General features: G+C 42.5%; 1 protein-coding gene across 1 annotated transcript in view; it reads right to left on the bottom strand.

Moving 5' to 3' along the window:
- Positions 1–8,276: 8,276 nt before the first annotated feature.
- LOC137893861 (PDZ domain-containing RING finger protein 4-like) overlaps positions 8,277–17,038 on the bottom strand; it is an 81,277-nt gene continuing 72,515 nt past the window's right edge. The window contains exons 5-9 of the mRNA XM_068739308.1: positions 15,474–15,572; positions 13,970–14,032; positions 11,878–11,979; positions 10,958–11,088; positions 8,277–9,738 (exon numbers count right to left, since the gene is read on the bottom strand). Coding sequence (XP_068595409.1) covers positions 8,277–9,738; positions 10,958–11,088; positions 11,878–11,979; positions 13,970–14,032; positions 15,474–15,572 — 1,857 coding nt within the window. The remainder of the gene's footprint in view (positions 9,739–10,957; positions 11,089–11,877; positions 11,980–13,969; positions 14,033–15,473; positions 15,573–17,038) is intronic.

The following is a 17,038-nucleotide window of genomic DNA, read 5'->3' as shown; positions in this document are numbered from 1 at the left end:
CATCTTTAACTGATGTTGAACGAGTACGGGGGGGAATTCATCTGTGTCGGACATGCGGCTAACTTTCAACACATTGACATTCAACACAGAAAACCAAGCAGCATCTTTGTGAGAATGAGGATAATAACATCTCAGCGGCCTTGAATTACGACTGAGCAAATAAAGATAAAATGAGCCGCTGCATTTCACTGGAATGTCTGACAACAGATTATTGTTACATCTTTCTTCGTAATGGCGCTCCATATGCTCCGCCAGCGTGCTCTTTAAGGGAATGGGATGTCTCACCTTTTATCTTTAACCACGTGGGCACTGAATCATGCAGATAACATTTTTTTGTTCTTCACCTAAATCCTCAGCGCCGGTGCTCTTCCCTTTGTGGCTCTGAAGGCGCCACCTGATATCTCTAAATGCATTCGCAGATTGAATTACAGTCTCTTGAATCAAAATACTGACTTACAAAATGATCATCCGTTGGTCTTTAAAGGTCTCGTCTTGGTTTTGGTGCAGTAAAGCAGAAGTGTGTCCGGGAACTGGAGCGCCTTCAAACACGACTTAATCTCTCCTCTCATCCGGTGGAATTCATTAAGTTATTTGAACACTCAATTCAAATCAAGCGACATCACCTTCTCAAAACTCCACGAGAATTTATTTCTTGGCTTTTTTCATACTCTTACTTGATGATGATGTTTTCAGTCAAGTCAAGTCTTCAGCACAAAGAAGTGTTCTCTCCTCTGAGGGTTCGGCGCATTTTTTTTCAGTGTTCTATGAGCAATTTAAATTACTTCGGCTTTTTTATATTACCGGTATAGCTTTTACAATTTGATTCTAAAATGTATATAATTATGTATAACTTTGATTTTTTACAGTGTGCCACATTAAACAGGCACATTCTGGGTCAAGACTTTCCTTTTACATGAAACTTTATGTATTGGCTACAAGGACAATAACTATTTCCTTATCTGACAGCTTATCAAATCAAGCAGAGTTAGCAGATACAGAGTCTGAACGTTTGCGTGCTGCTCACCTCCACATCGTCTGAATCGACAAACACCGGTTTATCTAGATTAATTCATATTAGCATATGTTTTGTGAAAGTAGTCTGATAGATTTTGATTTTGATTTTGACTGCCTCTGCATTTGCATCTATCAGCCTCGCCTCCAGTCGGCAGAGACAGAAAACAGCTGGATGGACGTGAAATTTTCACCCTTCAAGCCAACAAACACTTCGGTAAACTCAGTCTTTAGATAATCTAACTCAGCCTTCATCCTATTTCAGTAATGACCTTGAATTTACCCTGATGGCGAAAAGCAGAAGCAGTTCTCCTCTTATACTGGGACCGATGTCAACAAGCATAAACAGACAGCAAACCTTCTTATGACTGAATTCTAATTTTGTCTGTATTCTGGTCTGTAACTGTGACTAATAGCCTAATTTCCTCACAGCGACGCCTGATCAGAGTCTTGACTTACATTTTCAGAAGCTCTTATGAGCAAATTTCCCATAATAGATGCTTCCTGTTTTCTAAAACTGCTGGCCTCAACAAAATCGCATGCACTTAAGATAATGAAAATCACCCCCCCTCTGTAATTGCTGTGCACACCAATCTCCTAAATACATGGCTACGACTGCTTACCAGAATAAATATGAATGTACTGCATTGCAACATAAAAGCAATTTCAATCATGCCATTCTTTGTTTTCTCTGTGCTCATATCCTAAGAAGAGAACAGACAAACAAACAGAAGGCACACCTGAACTGATGATATCACAGCAAAGATGCAATGTTTGATTTAGAGCAGGACTAAAATGCTTTTCTTTTTAATTCTTCATGCAAAACAAATAATAATAAAAAACTGACTGAACACACTCAAATAATTTACGTCTCAACCGAGACAAATCGAATTTTGAGCTACATTTAGCTCATCTGGCCGTTAGAGTCCATGCATGCTGCAGCTGCCCAGCGAGCCGTGCAGGATATTCAAACGGGTAGACTGGGATGACAGCCTTGTATGGCTGTGGTGTTACTCCTAATGAGGATTCGACGACTACGGTTATTGAACGAGCATGGTGTTTGACTGGAATGGAATGATACTAAAACTAATGGAATTGCAGGAGCAGCAGATATATAGCTCCACGTCTCCTCCAAATGTTACTCCTTGAATGCGTCAGGCATGCACTAATGGATGCAACTATTTCCCCTCTAAAAAGGGGCTCACTGTTTGATGGTGAAGCTGAAGTCGCATCAAACTTGACTTTCTGACATGTAAAGCTATTTGAAGCAGCAGTTACCCTGAGTGGCAGTATAGCCACTCCTCCGCCGCAGTCTCTTTTCATGACAAAGCCCAGCACTGTCAAATGGTCTGCAAAGCACTATCAAATCAGTTCCCATGAATCATTAAACCTGCTAGACTTTTGTAGCACACTGCAATAAAATATGATGGGACACTCCAGCCTCAAGGTCAGTTACTGTGAGAAAGACCCGGCTGTGTAGTCAACTGCATCACCCTCCCCTTTGGATTCACTTCCACTGTTCACCAGCCTCCCTTGGTCAGTGGTACAATTACAGCTCACCTCAAAGGGAGTGCAATTAATCATTTGCAGGAAGGACATTCGCTTTTTGTGTTGTTGGCAACCCTTCCCAAGAAATGTCAAATGATTAAACACAGTAAATGGCTGCACATCCTAATAAAGATGATGTTCGGAGTGGTTCAATTTGGAAAAATACACAGCTCCAAACATGGTGCAAATTTCATGTCGCAAATATTTCTACATTAATTTTTTCTTCTTCTAGCTAATCAGGGGAGCGCGGTGGCGCAGTAATGGTGCTGTTGCCTCACAGCGAGAAGGTTAACAGGTTCAAATTCAATTGTAGGTAGATGTTTATTGCAGCAGATAAGGTGTGATTATTATTACCTTGCCAGAAGGTTTTGTCTGCTTGGACTCTTCAGTGATGGAAAATATACTCGGTGTCCCTCAATGGAGGCTGAACGCTGGTGGTGGTAGTGGACTGCAGAGTGCATTGTGTGATTGTTATGAAGGGGTATCACAGTTTGGGATATTTGTATCGTGTCATGAAATTTGCACTATCTTGATGCCCACCATTGGAATAATCAGTTAAAGATGCAAGGGATTATCTATGTCAGCCTGTTCTGACTCTCTGCCCATCCCGGTGGTAACACACACCAAAGCTGAGTATGTGTGCTGTCTCTGTGAAATCCTAAGACATGTGGCCTCCGTTTAAGTTGCTGCTGAGATTTTCCCAATCATAGTCACAGGTGGGATTCACTGAAGACTGCTCAGGCAAGATTTTCTTTTATACTCAGCACCTTTTTTCCAATGGAAAGTAAGCACTTCAGACACATTCATAATGCCCCCGAGCTCTCACCAAGCCCTCCTGGCAAGATTCTCATTACTCTAAAAGCAGGTCTCATGACCAAGAATGCAACTAAACTAAAACAAAAAATCTCCTGCTACTCGACGCTGCACTGAATCAATCCGGATAACGGCGGGAGTGCAGCGATACAAGTCCACTTCGCACTCTACGCGTTACGATTTCATTAAATAGCGCACTAGGTGATGAGCTCACCATGACTAATGAAGGCCTCCTCGTCTCAGCCACTATTGTGTGCTGAGACTGAACCAATCTACTGAAACAGTATGCCGGACTTCATTTATTAATTCTCACACTCGATCATTTCTGTTAGACATGAACCCTGGCCCACCACAGCTCACAGAGACTTTGCAGGAATATTAATGGTCGGATGGACCATAGAGATGATGAGCAAACAAAGCGGCGAGGGTGACAATTGTGTCAAACACAGTTTGCATGGTTGGCCGCACATACGTCCATCATTGCCACCCTGGAGGCTTAGTGAAAGCAGCAGGGAGATATTATCAGTTTACCCCTTCATGCTGGGGAGGCGGAGCTGGTGCAGGGTTTATAGACAATATATAAATCAAACTATTTATATTAGCCTCGCCAAACCATTCCTGTATAATGAAGGTGGTGTGCATTTAGAAGTCTGGAACATTGTACGGATTATCCTTTTTTTTGTTTCCATGGAAACATGATTTCTAAGGCACGTCTGGAATGGGGGTCATTTTGTCTGGAGCACACAAATTAAACGTGACAAGTAGTTATGTTGTGTTTTTGTTGTCGTTGTTTGTTAACACTGCAAAATTCACCAGTAAACCTGTTGTCTAATTACACTAATACTCTGATTTTAATGACGCAGATATCAAATTTCCACCACCAGGTATTACAGCTTTTAAAATTAGCAATATGCACCTATGAATAATATAATAGCATAGGTGTCTTTAGGCCTAACAGCATTACAATGTGTTGTAAGGCGTATTATACATATTCTAATTGGAATCCCAACAATACATCTCCAATACCCTTGCAGTACGCATTGCAGTCTGGTTCACCCATTTTATGAATAATGAATTGCAATTAGAGCTCTAATTACGCTCTGAAATATTCACAGGTTTTTGTATAATAGTTCTGTAATGCATTGGGTTGAGGTGAAAATGGAACGACAAAAAAGCAAAAAAAAAAAGAAAAAGGATTAAAAAAAGGTCTAAATGTTTCACAACAATAATAAATGACTTGGCAACTTAACATTCCATATTTAAATACACAGAGCTGTGATGATTAGACATGATGTTGAACTTTTCTATTTTATTCAGAGTTGGCTGTAGACACATAAAACCATAAAGCAGTTTCTTTTTTGCCTGGTGAGATACTGGATGAGTGAATTTGCTAATTTTCATCAAGCTGAGGTGTTGTTGTTGTTGTTGTTTTACTGAGCAGGCATTGGTGAATGTTTTCAGCAACTGAAATGTTTTTCTCGGGCCAGCATCGTTCTCCAAAGTTCATTGAGAGAGTAGAGAAACATCTGAGCAAAAACACTGATTCCATTACTGTTTGCCATTTCAGTTAAAATGCCTCTTTCAAGAGAAACATTCCAGCAACCTGATTTTTAATTGTCCCAAATCTTGCAGAAGACGCTCCCACCAGCCTCAGCTGCACTGTGCTTTTGTGCTAATTGACTAACATTAGCATGCTGATGTTAGAGTTTAGCTTAAAGCCTTCCGCTAACACAGAGCGGGCTCTTCCTCAGGTTAGAACAGAAGTTCATGATAAAAATTTCACGTCGGGATGTTTGAGTGATTTCATGCACCGTAATCATCGACCAACGCTTGTAAGTGTCTTCGAGCTCGATGACGGCTGCAGCTGGCTCAGCAGGACGCCGGCCCGGCGTGCGTGCACCACTCTACATCTGGCATTACACGGCCAGCCATCCCGCGATACTAGCGATCAATGCATTACCAATTTCTTCAATAGACACAGATAAAAAATGATCCAATGCAATTAAGTTTCTTAAGGGCCTCTGAGATCCAGAGAGAGGCGCTGTATGAAGTTGATTAGATCAGCAGGTGTCAAGTGGACCACACTGTCAGTACATACGGGCCTCCCTGCATGAACAATGGGAGAGCATTTGCGGTTTTTGCGGATTGAAGAATCCTAAAGGTCATCAGTAAACATTCATAATAGAGGCGACGGGTGTGTGTGTGTGTGAGCGAGTGTCGCATTGAAGAGGGGATGAGCCACTGCAATCTGTTTGACATTTCTCTCAGTACTGGTATTTGAACTGCTGGCTCGCTCTGACAAATGCCACGGCTGTCACAGACTCCTTTTTAATTACACCTGACTGACTTTCAGGGGAACAGGGATGAACTTAATTAGCTGGCTGGTCCGACTCTGGCCATTTCGTCCTCTGTGGCTTTTCATTGGCATCTTAATGGTGCCAAAGAGTATTTTCAAACGAGGGGAGGGGAAAATAGACTCCGGGTAAGGCAGGAGGTGCTTTTTAGTGCTAATTCGGATGTGAATGTTTTGTTGCCGTTTAAATGGAGATGCTTTTAAAGCTGCGACTGCGATGGAAACGGAAGATGCTTGCTGGCCAGCTTGACATTATAAAACAGTCTGATACATTTAAGCAGATGCCAATAAGACATTATTTCCTGGTGCTACAGCCTGAGCAATGACATCTTTGTTTTGTAAGAAGCGCCATTACACTCATTAAACTGGAAATATGAAAGAAGTAAGACTCATCTTAAGAAAAATAAAATAAAATCTCCATTGATAAATTAGTTTCTACTCAATGGAAAGCATGTTTAATAAGAACAGATAGACATTTTCCTTTATATATATATTATACTTAAGTGGATGTAACAGAGACCGGCGTAAACCAGCAGCTCCACCACCATGACAATGTGCGATGATAAACTGGCGTGGTGCATTTTAATGAACGCAAAGTCATCCGAGTAGAAGGCGGCTTTAATTGAAATCCCCTTCTGTTTAATCACTTATTGAGAGAAGAGAGAAAAGAAGAGAGCCACTTAAGGAAATATGAGGTCTGCTCAGTGAATCAATTCTGTTTCACTGAGTAGACTGACTGTTAACAAACAGCGAACTGCAATAGCTTTTCCAGCTGTTCACACACAATTCATAAGGCAGCTAAGGATCAGTGTGCTGAATCCTTGTAATGTGATGCGGCTATTCAAGAATCCTCCGTGTCAATCCATGTGTTTTAATTATTATTATAATGGATCAAGTACCTGTCACCAAGAAAAAAGAAGTTTTGTTCATCCAAACAGAACGAACAAAGAATTTAATATAAAACGTGAGCCAGTGGTATATATATAGATTTTGTTTTACCAAAAAACAATAATTTATTAGCATTTCTTTTGCAAATATCACCATCATCACACATTTTACCAAGCTACAAATGTGCCAACTACGCATTACTCAAAATTAGACCATTAACATTGACTCCAAACAAATACAGGGTTTAAAATGTCAAATTTACAATATTTTAGGTAAAACCGAAGCATTTGGAATGAGTACATTGTACATGTAACTGAACAATAAGATCTTTTGATAATGCCAAACCCATTTACTTCTCCAGGTTAGTGTTTCGATGATTTCATGTGCTGCGGCCTGATCAGTGGCAGCCATCCTAACAAAAGTTTAATGTGACTGCAAACTAAATTCTTGAACCACTATCAAATATCCATTTGTTTTTCCAGTTACTTAAAACTCAAATTGTACACTGCATGAATAAGAACAGCTTGTGTCTTGAATTGGTGTTCCGTTTCTGCTTTTAAGGCAATGCTAAGGTAAAGTTGCATGAGGAGACTAAAATGTGTGGAAAAATACTGGTATGAAAAAAGCTATGAACATCTCAACATCTGTTTTTGAATATGCAGAAGGAAAATAAAAATATAAATAAAACTTAATATAAAATATTTGTATCAAAGTCTGCAAAAAAGAAAAAAGCCGCAGCACTGGTTTTGAGTCTGTTTGTTTGTTTCAACAGAAACATCCTAACAAAAAAATCTAAAACGCTTTTCAAATCTTGTAGTACATAATCCCCGTGTCGACAAGGTGGAGATTTAGCAGCTTCCTGCTTGCAGTCGTGTAAGAAAAGTGGCGTCTCACTATGCCATGAGGTAACAAACTTTTAAGATTCCTTTATAAATCCTGCTGATGATAAAAAAATGACTTTGAAAGTTTTACTCATATCAACAGTTTTATCTGAAACCTCTAGGATGCGTCTCTCAAAGATGCGATATTCAGCTGAAACGTTGAGGTCGCTGGATTTATTTCAATTCTGTACATTTTAGATGATGGATTTTCTTGCCGTCGTTATTCTTTCACACCTAATAGGTGCAAGTTTTACAGTACCATGATTGGAATGTGTCGTGTACATGTTGGTTGACATGTACTTGTATTCCGAGTGTTGTGCAATACTGACATTGATTTCATCTTTAAATGATGAGATCAGCTTATAAAAGTAGCATCAAAACATCTTGTTGAAAGGCAGGAGATCCGCTGATTTGTTGTGTGTTGCAACCAGCAAAAAAATAAAAATAAATCATTGACTTTTCTTAAGATGTTCATGCAACTATTAGGGCAAACATGTTTAAAACACAAATATGAAAATAGAATTTAAAAGATTTAAACATGTATACAGCAAAGTAATAAAATAATTATATACTAAGAATGTTATAGCAAAAATGCTACACGCATATAGAGATGTGAAAAACAATGCTGAAAAACATGAAGAAAAATGCCAGGATATCACTGATAAATTCTTTGGGGGGGGGGGGTACAAACTGTGAAAAATATTCCTATTGTCCTCATAAAAAAAATGCCACATTGAACGAGGCAAGTATAGTATACCACAGGGGTAGAACGTCTGCGTGTTTTATACAGTAGTGACTGATAGGAAGGCATTGTGCACCTTGGCTCCCTCGGGGGCCTTAGCACCGTGAGTCATGAGCTCCTGAATGGTCATCCAGTTGTCCAGGATCTTCTTGTTGCGTTTCTTCATCATCTTCTTGTGGCTGAGCTCGATGATGCTCACTTCCTTTTTGCCCTCGCTGCTGCTCTGAGGGTTTTCCCTCAAGCTTTCCAGCCGACTACGCTGCATGAACTCCCGTCTTTCCCGCTGCTCTTTTGCTCTGACCAGGTGCTGCTTTCGTTCTTCTTTGCTCCAGTACCTCCCCATCTTCATTTCACTCAATGTATCATCATCCGTTGTCATTCCGCCGCTGCGCTCTTCTTTAATCTTTAGGGCCCGCTCCCTCAGAATCTTGTCTCTGACTGGCCTCTTGGTGATGTAGCGCGTGCCGTCGCTGCGGATCTTGACCTTCCACTCCATCTTAGGCTCATCAATGGGCCTTTGGGGCTCTTTGCAGACACTGAGCAGGCTGAGCTGGCTCTGAGTATATTCTACGGCTGAGCGCTGCTGGATCAGCTGCATGTAGCTCTGGTAGTGGCGGGCATGAGCCGGGATGTTGATTTGCCTCTGTTGGGAAGTGCAGGATGGAGAGAAGTATGGATTCTGGGAAGCACTTGGCTCTAATTTCATCCCGCTCTCCTCCTCCGCTTGAGGTTTCCTGTTTGTCTTGGAAGGATTGCTGTGGTTGAGGCTGCTGCTTGTGGCTGGGATTGGAGCATGGCATGATGGGACCGGGGTTGGGCTCAGAGGAGGGCCAGAGGCAAGGCCGCTGCAAAGGTTCCTCTGGTTGGTGAGACTAACCATCCTCTGGAGCGAGTGCTCCGGAGAGCGGTCCATCGCCAGAGGAGTGCTTCGTGAACTCTCCGCTGTGTTATAGGCACTGGAGCTGTCTTTGTCCGATTTCTCCAGCCTCTCGTTAATATCGACCAGTTTACCTTCTGTGGCATCACTTCGAAGGGGGCTTTGGCTTTTGGTTGAGGGTGCAGGTCGGGCCACGGATGGCGACTGCTGGCCATTGCGGAGGTTGTGGGCCTGTATGATGCTCTGGCATTCCAGCTCGATGCTGCGCAGCTCCTCGTTGAGCATCCGTAGCTCGTGCTGGACGCCGCCCTGGTCCCCCATGCTGCATTCAATGGTGCTGCTGCGGCTGTAGAACAGGTCGTACTCTCCGCTGTTTCGGATCTGACACTTAAGCTCTAAAAGTTGCTGGAAACGATCACCGTCAGTCTCATCGTCATCGTCACCCTCTCTATCCTCCAATCGCGTGGCGTGGTGAGCATCCCGATTGTCTCTCAGACACTGGGACAGACGTCTCTGGATGTGTGTGAGGACATTCTGCTCTGAGCTCTCAGTTCTGTCACTAATTTTCAGGAAATTGTCTTTATGATGAGGGAGTGTGGAGCAGGTCGGCATGTCATTTTCAGCTCTCTGAAATGAACAAGACACCATGATATACATTTATCACATACACGAAGGCCATTTTACGTTTGCCTAGTGCAGCTGGTTCTCACTTAACCCCTTATAGCAAAAGGGCAAAAGGGCTATTGTTGTCTATGGCGTTACAGTAATAATGCACCAGACACGCAGAACCGGCGCCGGCGCTCCGGTCAAAGAGACTGACTTTGACCAGCAGGTGGTGCTGGTGTTATGGCCGTAGTGATGGCCGGGTGCGCCCTCACCATCCGTAGGTAGAGGGTTAAAGACGTACTCGTTCAACGACGACTCGGAGTTACGACTGGCCTTCCAAAATGTTAAAGTATGTGTTTAGCGACAAGGAATTGCTGTGATGACGAGCGTAATGCACTGGCTGCAGAGTTGTGAGTTAGTGTGTACATATATACAGTATAATTTGCCTACATGTATGCAAATATTTAAAAAAATGTGACCACAAAAAATTGGTCAATAGGGATTTCATTTAACGACTAAATAGTTTTGCGACAAGGTCTTTGGAACACAAATCCGTCGTTAAGTGAGGACATGTGTTCTATGCACATGTATTTTATGGTAATTAACATTGAAAGGACTTTCCTGGTGTAATTTCCTTTTTTATACTTTCCTTTCTATGGAAAGAAATCAGAAAACACCAACGTTCAAGAGTTGTTAAAGATGTGAAAGTCCAGAAGGGCTACATGTGTTGTCTTACAGAACTCTGTTATAGAGCTACGCTACTTTGGGGATTGTTTCTTCTCTGACATGTCTTTGAAGTTCAGTATCTACCGTATGTTTCTGTTTTAGTGCGATATCTTTAAACAAAACAGAATTTTAAATCAGGATTATTACTGTTTGGAATTATATTGGTTGAACAGTCCCCTACCAAAAATATTTATCATCATCATTACAATTTTATATTAAAATTTCAAAGAGCAAGAGACTTGTTTCCTTTTGTGTTTGCGAAACGAAAGTCGAAGAGAACTTGCATTCAAAATTTGCCATTGGCTAGATATGATTGATAATATCTGTAAATAATGGTATAATCCAATTAATCCATTCCTATGTATGATCATTACACACAGGATACTATGGTCTCTCAATCATGTAGAGGGGTTAGATTAAGGGTGTTTTTGTTTTTACTTTACTAGGAAACATTCCACGTAACAATGCTTTCGCCACAGACTTCTACCATTCACACAGAGTTTACATTTTGCTGCCGCCTGACCTGTTTGTCCTCCTGTAACGCAGCCAATTCCATCTCCTCTCGCTGCTGCTCCTCCAGCATTTCCATCTTCAGCTGCTCCAGGAACTCGCTGTGCTCATCGTCAAGCCACGAATCTTCCAACTAAGGGTGAATGAAAATCACGAGCATATGAGAGAGGGAGAGAAAAGGGCGAGCATTATCCATCGTGGCCTAAGGCTTGGAGAGACATAGCGTTCTAAAACAAGAGTTGCATGTTTTAAATGCATGCCCTTTTGGGGGTTTAAAAAAAAAAAAAAAGCCAGCATGGCTATGAAATAAGAAACTACAAGCATCAGTGTGTTTGTGGTGTTTTACTGTTTCTCAATGCTGCCCCTGATCTTTAAAATATGCGCGCTAATCTTAAAAATAAGCCAGAACTATTTAATGGATATGAGACTGCCGTATTTGACCCACCGGCTTTGCACCTTCCATCATCTGTTTGTCTGCTCCATGTGAACTAAATGAGATCCATATCTGAGGTCTTCAGATTTACTACTGAGAGACACACTTTAATTACAAAGAGTCTACTATTGCTTCTGGTCCATCTGCACTATGGCGCGCTCCTTTCACTTATTCGCCATCGGCCTTGAGCCTAGACTCACTCCGCATTAGCATGCCATTAGCTTTTATGGCTTACTGTTGGAAGTCAATTACAGTGTCACTACATAAAAATAAAACATGATGTCCCTGAGCGGTAGCTTCCATTAGGAGTGGTTTTGTCGGTGGGGAAGGGCGTGGTTGCCACCCCAGACTGCTTACTTTGAGCACGTATATTAAAAAAGGGAAACCTATGAGGCTGTAATTTGTGAGTCGGGTGCTTTCTGGAACAGTATTGCGCTCATGGTAGCTTAAACCTGCAGCACCGAAAGTGCAAGTGTGATCGTTTCTAACCTGCGTCTCAGGTCTGGCAACCAGCAGCACGATGTTTCTGCATTTGCTATTGGAGAGCACGGCCATAGCTTCCTCTCGGTCTTGCACATCTTGACCATTGATCTGAGGATGACGTACAAATATGAAAACCAAAATGATTAATTCATGTGCAAACAAAAATATAATAAGGGCAAACACAAAGTCACACAATGAGGCCCACCTTAATTTTCTTAATATTAAAAGTCTTAAAGAAACAAAAAAAATTACAATGATAAACGTGTCGCTTTGTGCCAAGCCGTAACAGGAAGCAGGAGCCAGCAGTGATTATGAACGGGACAGTAGCTGCTCTGTTCCGGCGGTGTATAGCCACACAATTAACTGGCCACTGACGGGGGCGTTTATCTTTTTGCAGACAGAGTAATGACCCTGTCACTAGTGGATAATATTGCAGAGTACCGGCTGGCCCCGCAAACACACACCCTCACCCGGCTTTAATCAGTCATACAAAACATGACAACCAACACAGACAATTAGACCAACGGTGCTTATAAATCCTCCCCCTGCGCCTAGTAACTGCTTTGCACTACTTACTTTTTACATTTCTTTAATTCCTTTTTCCTCTTTCATAACGCGATACTGGACCTAAGACATCATCTTCCTGAATGGTTGTTGCACCAGATGTTTATTGCATGTATTATTGCCTCCGCCGAGGCGGGGGGGTTATGTGATCGCCGGCGTTTGTTTGCCCATCCGTCTGTTTGCAAGATAACTCAAAAGGTTCCCGACGGATTTTGATCAAGTTTTCAGAAGATGTTGTGAATGTTACCAGGAACAGATGATTACATTTTGGTGATGATCCAGAAGAGATCCTGGATTCTGGATCAGTTTGACATTTTCGGTAACATTGCAGTCAATGGAGCTTCAAAATTTGTTCCTCAATTTCTCGGTTGATTATTGACCGAATTTCATCTGGATCGGATCCAGAATGACGGTAGGAAATAATATTACATTTTAACACTGAAAACACAATTTACGGATTCAAAAATATGTTAAAGATACACATAAACGCTGATTCACTTTATGGTTGGTGTATGAAGAACAATTTATAATATTTTGATGATGATCCAGATCACCATGTGGATGGTGTAAATCTAATTATGAGGGGAATGAGCTGCTCGGCGGAGGTCTGTGCTTTCTGAGTGCTTTTCTAGTTTACGCTGTGACTCTGGTCTCCCCTCTTAAGTCTGTTTGAGCTTGTTGCTTCTTTGTTCTCATCCATCGGATTTCCACCAGATCAGTGAACATGTCTTTCTAAGCTCTCTCCAGTTTGGTGCTTGGGAGGCCGTATAAAGATAGACCAAATGATCTTAGCGTAAAACAAGTGACAGCTTGATGTTTCCTGCAAGATTTGGTAAAAATAACATTACAAATGGATATTTATCAAGTGTGACAAACCTGACTGAAACCAATGGAAATGCTGTTCTCTCTTCTGACTAGTAAAGTAAAGGTAATTGTTTCAAGAATAACTTAGTGTCCAAAATAAATAAATCCATTACTCCAGCTTCAACACTTAACTCCAACTCAGCTACAAATATCCTTAAAGGAATGAAAACAGAAGTGTTTCAAACTATTTATTATATTTATATCTAATAACTATTTTTACTGACATGAATAATATAGATCCGTAAGTATATGGTTTGATACCAACGTCAAACATTCAAAACAGTAAAGCTGCAAGCCTAAAACCATCACAAGTAGCACGCTCCAGTCATCAGCCCACAAAGCTGCCTCTGAAGCTGAGGCATGAAGACGATGCTACGGGGGCTAATAACAGCCTCAGCACGTCCCACAGGAGGGAGGCGGCAAGTTGCAGCACAGTCCCGTCCTGAACCAGAACTTTTAAAGCCCCCTGTTGGTGCTTAGTTAGTAACTAACACAGCCAGGGGGGGCATTTCTCCCCTTTAATGCGCTGCCATTAAAAAATGAATGGGCTTGCATATACTGTAGGGAGACTGTGTTGTTGAGTGAGACAAAATAAAAGCAGAGTTTCCTATTAAACCAAGGCAGAGCTCATCTAGAGGGATCCGGCGTGAGAGAGCGCCTCATGTCATACCTGTAAAATGCGATCCCCCTCCCTGATGCGTCCGTCTCTGGCAGCGACGCTGTTTGGGCTTATCTGTGAAGGCAGATGACAAAAAAATAATGCCATGAAAATACCTTTCATCTTCTTTCAAGAGAATTGCTGAGTGGCTTGAAAATTTGGTGGCGCTATTTGCCGTGGAATTTACTCTTTTTACTCGCTCACTCGTCCTCTTTTGAATTATTTATCCATTATATTGTGATACACAATGGAAATGAAAGGAAGTTAAAAAAAAATCAATTTTAGCCACAGCAAACGTTCGCTTGTTAAATTCAGGCAGGCTTTTGCATCATATTTGTCATTTACAATCTGTAACCGCGATGCACCTGCCCCTCCTGTAACTGATGCCAGTGAACAAGGGGGGCAGGACTGTCCTTCATAGGTCAATCAATTGGCGTCCCAGGGCCATTCATTTCACTGTCTCCTATCCGGAGGCATCACTGGAGACGGCGAGCCTCCTCAGCACTCCATCTTCATGATAGTCCACTCCTACGCGAAGGAGCACTCATTAAACCAGGAAGGGCAGTCGCTAGAGAGGATCGCTGGTAGGACTGGAGGGAACGCAGCAATTTAAAGGTCATGTTTCTGCAGGTATCCGACAATGACCAGAACTCTGAATCATCAAGAGCTGAATACTGAAAATAGAAGAGTCGTAATAGTTGATAATCCTCTTAGGAATTTATCACGGCTTTGCCAAAACAGCAGAAAGTTCCGGGTTTGAGTCACAGCTTTGGTCATTGCTGTGCTGATTTGTGTGTGAATGTTTTAATAATTGTACTGTGAGACAACAACAACAAAAAAAAACACCTCCACCAACACATCTTGTAAATATCACATAACTGCAAAACGCACAGCTTAGTCTGATTTATTTTGCAACACGAACATTTAAAGACGTTGCCAGGAGGCATCGACGCCGTGATTTGGATTCCTCTCAGCGCCCGAAGCGAACACCTCGCAGGGTTTCGTCTTATCTTGGAGCAAATCGTGAAGAGAGTTTAACAGAGTGGAGGAAGGGGCGTACATCCCATGTGTTAGAGATAAACGCTGACAGGCATCTGCTTCTGGCTTGTGTGTTTGTGAGACCTGCTAGGGATTGTGTTCGTGTAATCATACAGTCAGAACCCAGCCAGTGTTCAATAATGCTATTTATATTTGATAAAGAAGTTCAGTTTTGAAATGACTTCACCCGACCCCGGGTAACAGGTACAAATAGCAATCCTGACCAATCAGACAATGGAAGACGATTATGAAACATTTTTGTAAACCTACAGCACATTTATTGAGATATTCTTATGAGCGTACGCTGTGTAGATGTATGACTTCAAAGAACTGGAATAAAAAGGAAGCTAGAATACGCATAGATACCCTGCGCCTCAAGCATTTTAATATTGAAAAAGTTTTTCAGCAGTTCTAAATCTGGTATTAGAGCAACAAAATGAAACAACTTCAGCAAAAGCATGGCGGAATGTGTTCTCACCTCACTGACATAGATGGCCACATCCTCCTCTTCATCCGTCCTGTAGCACAGCGTCAGCCCCAGCTTCTCTTGGCTGTTGAATCGACACAACTCCACCTCCTATGTAGAGAGAAAATACAATGAAAGCATTGTCATGATGCTAAACTGACTGTTTCAAGAGCATCCTTGTGCTCGTTGTAAATGAGACGCCACCAAGGAGGAATCTGGGAGGACATTTTTCACTTCATTTGATAAAGAGAGCATGAGCGATGACTGGAGAGAGAGAGAGAGAGCGAGGGAATAGAACGAAATGAAAGACATTTTCAAACTTGCAGATTGATCGATGGAGCTTCAATGAATGTCAGAGGACCTCCAGTGATTTGCTTTTAAGCTGTTGTCAAGTATAGAAGATGATGCGATAAATAAACTGTCGTTACGCCGACGCTGCCAGATTTACATGTTTCCTGCCTCTCCAGAGTGAAGTGCCAACTTCCCTTGTGAAGAAAGCAACAAACTATTGACTCACAAAATCAGTGGTCCTGAAAAATTCCCACAAACCTCTTGGAACGTCACGGCGTTCCCTGGTGTCAATATGAATTCTTCATTTGAATTCATTAAAGCAAACACACAGGCAGTGCGGTGCGATGCGATGAGCCGCAGCCACACATCTCCAGCGAGCGCCGCGGTCCGCCTTGCTTTAACACGTTTGTCTTTTGTGAGTACGCCGCCAAACACAATGTCCAATTTCAGGCAGTTTCTAACACTCCCTGTTTCCCCCACAACAAAAGGTGCAGCCAAACCGAGCGAGCACGAGCCCGCGCTCTCTGCAGATACTGAAACATATCACGGGTGTCGGAGGGAATGAAGTGTGAAATGGCCTCTCCTCCCAGGTCTTCATTAGAGCAGAAACACACCTCCACCTCCAGCAGCAGAAGGGGGTTGGTGGAGTGGAGAGGAGGATGGAGAGGGCAGGGACAAATCAGGCGGTGGCAAAGGCTTGGGAGGGAAGCTGACGCGTCTCCCACATGAACACAGATTCATTTTCTCTTGGATAAGAACCGGTTGGCGGGTTTAGACATGTCAGATGTGGCTGAATCCGGGCCATTGGGGGTGGGGGGGGTGAGAGGAGGGGGGGAAAGGCCAACACCAGTAGCAGGGAACCACCACCTGGTTCCACTGGCAACCCTTCCTAGGATGCTTACTTACACAAAAGCGTATCTTCAGGCTCCATTCCCATTTTCTCCTTCTCCCCCGTGACTTCTTCCTAAACTTCTCCACCACTGCAATTTCTCACAATTCTGCAGTTGCCGTATTTTTGGATGAGGAATCGCAGCTGCTGGGCTACGGACAGCCGTGCACGTAAAGTGAAAGCACCTGAACAATTCTCATGTACGAAAACGCAAGTTTGCTTCGCAACAAACACACACACATTTGTGCAAACGCATAAGAACAGAGCTGAGCAAAAGGAGCATCAACGGAGCAGTTCTGTTTTATCTTTCTGGACCGACTCCACCTGACGGCGAGCTCGGATGTTTAATTGACTGTCTCGGAACTGATGAAACTTAAAATTTCGGCCGATAAGTAGG

The sequence above is a fragment of the Brachionichthys hirsutus genome, chromosome 5, assembly GCF_040956055.1.
Source record: "Brachionichthys hirsutus isolate HB-005 chromosome 5, CSIRO-AGI_Bhir_v1, whole genome shotgun sequence".
In the NCBI taxonomy this organism is placed as follows: domain Eukaryota; kingdom Metazoa; phylum Chordata; class Actinopteri; order Lophiiformes; family Brachionichthyidae; genus Brachionichthys; species Brachionichthys hirsutus.
This window is presented reverse-complemented; position numbering and strand designations above follow the sequence as displayed.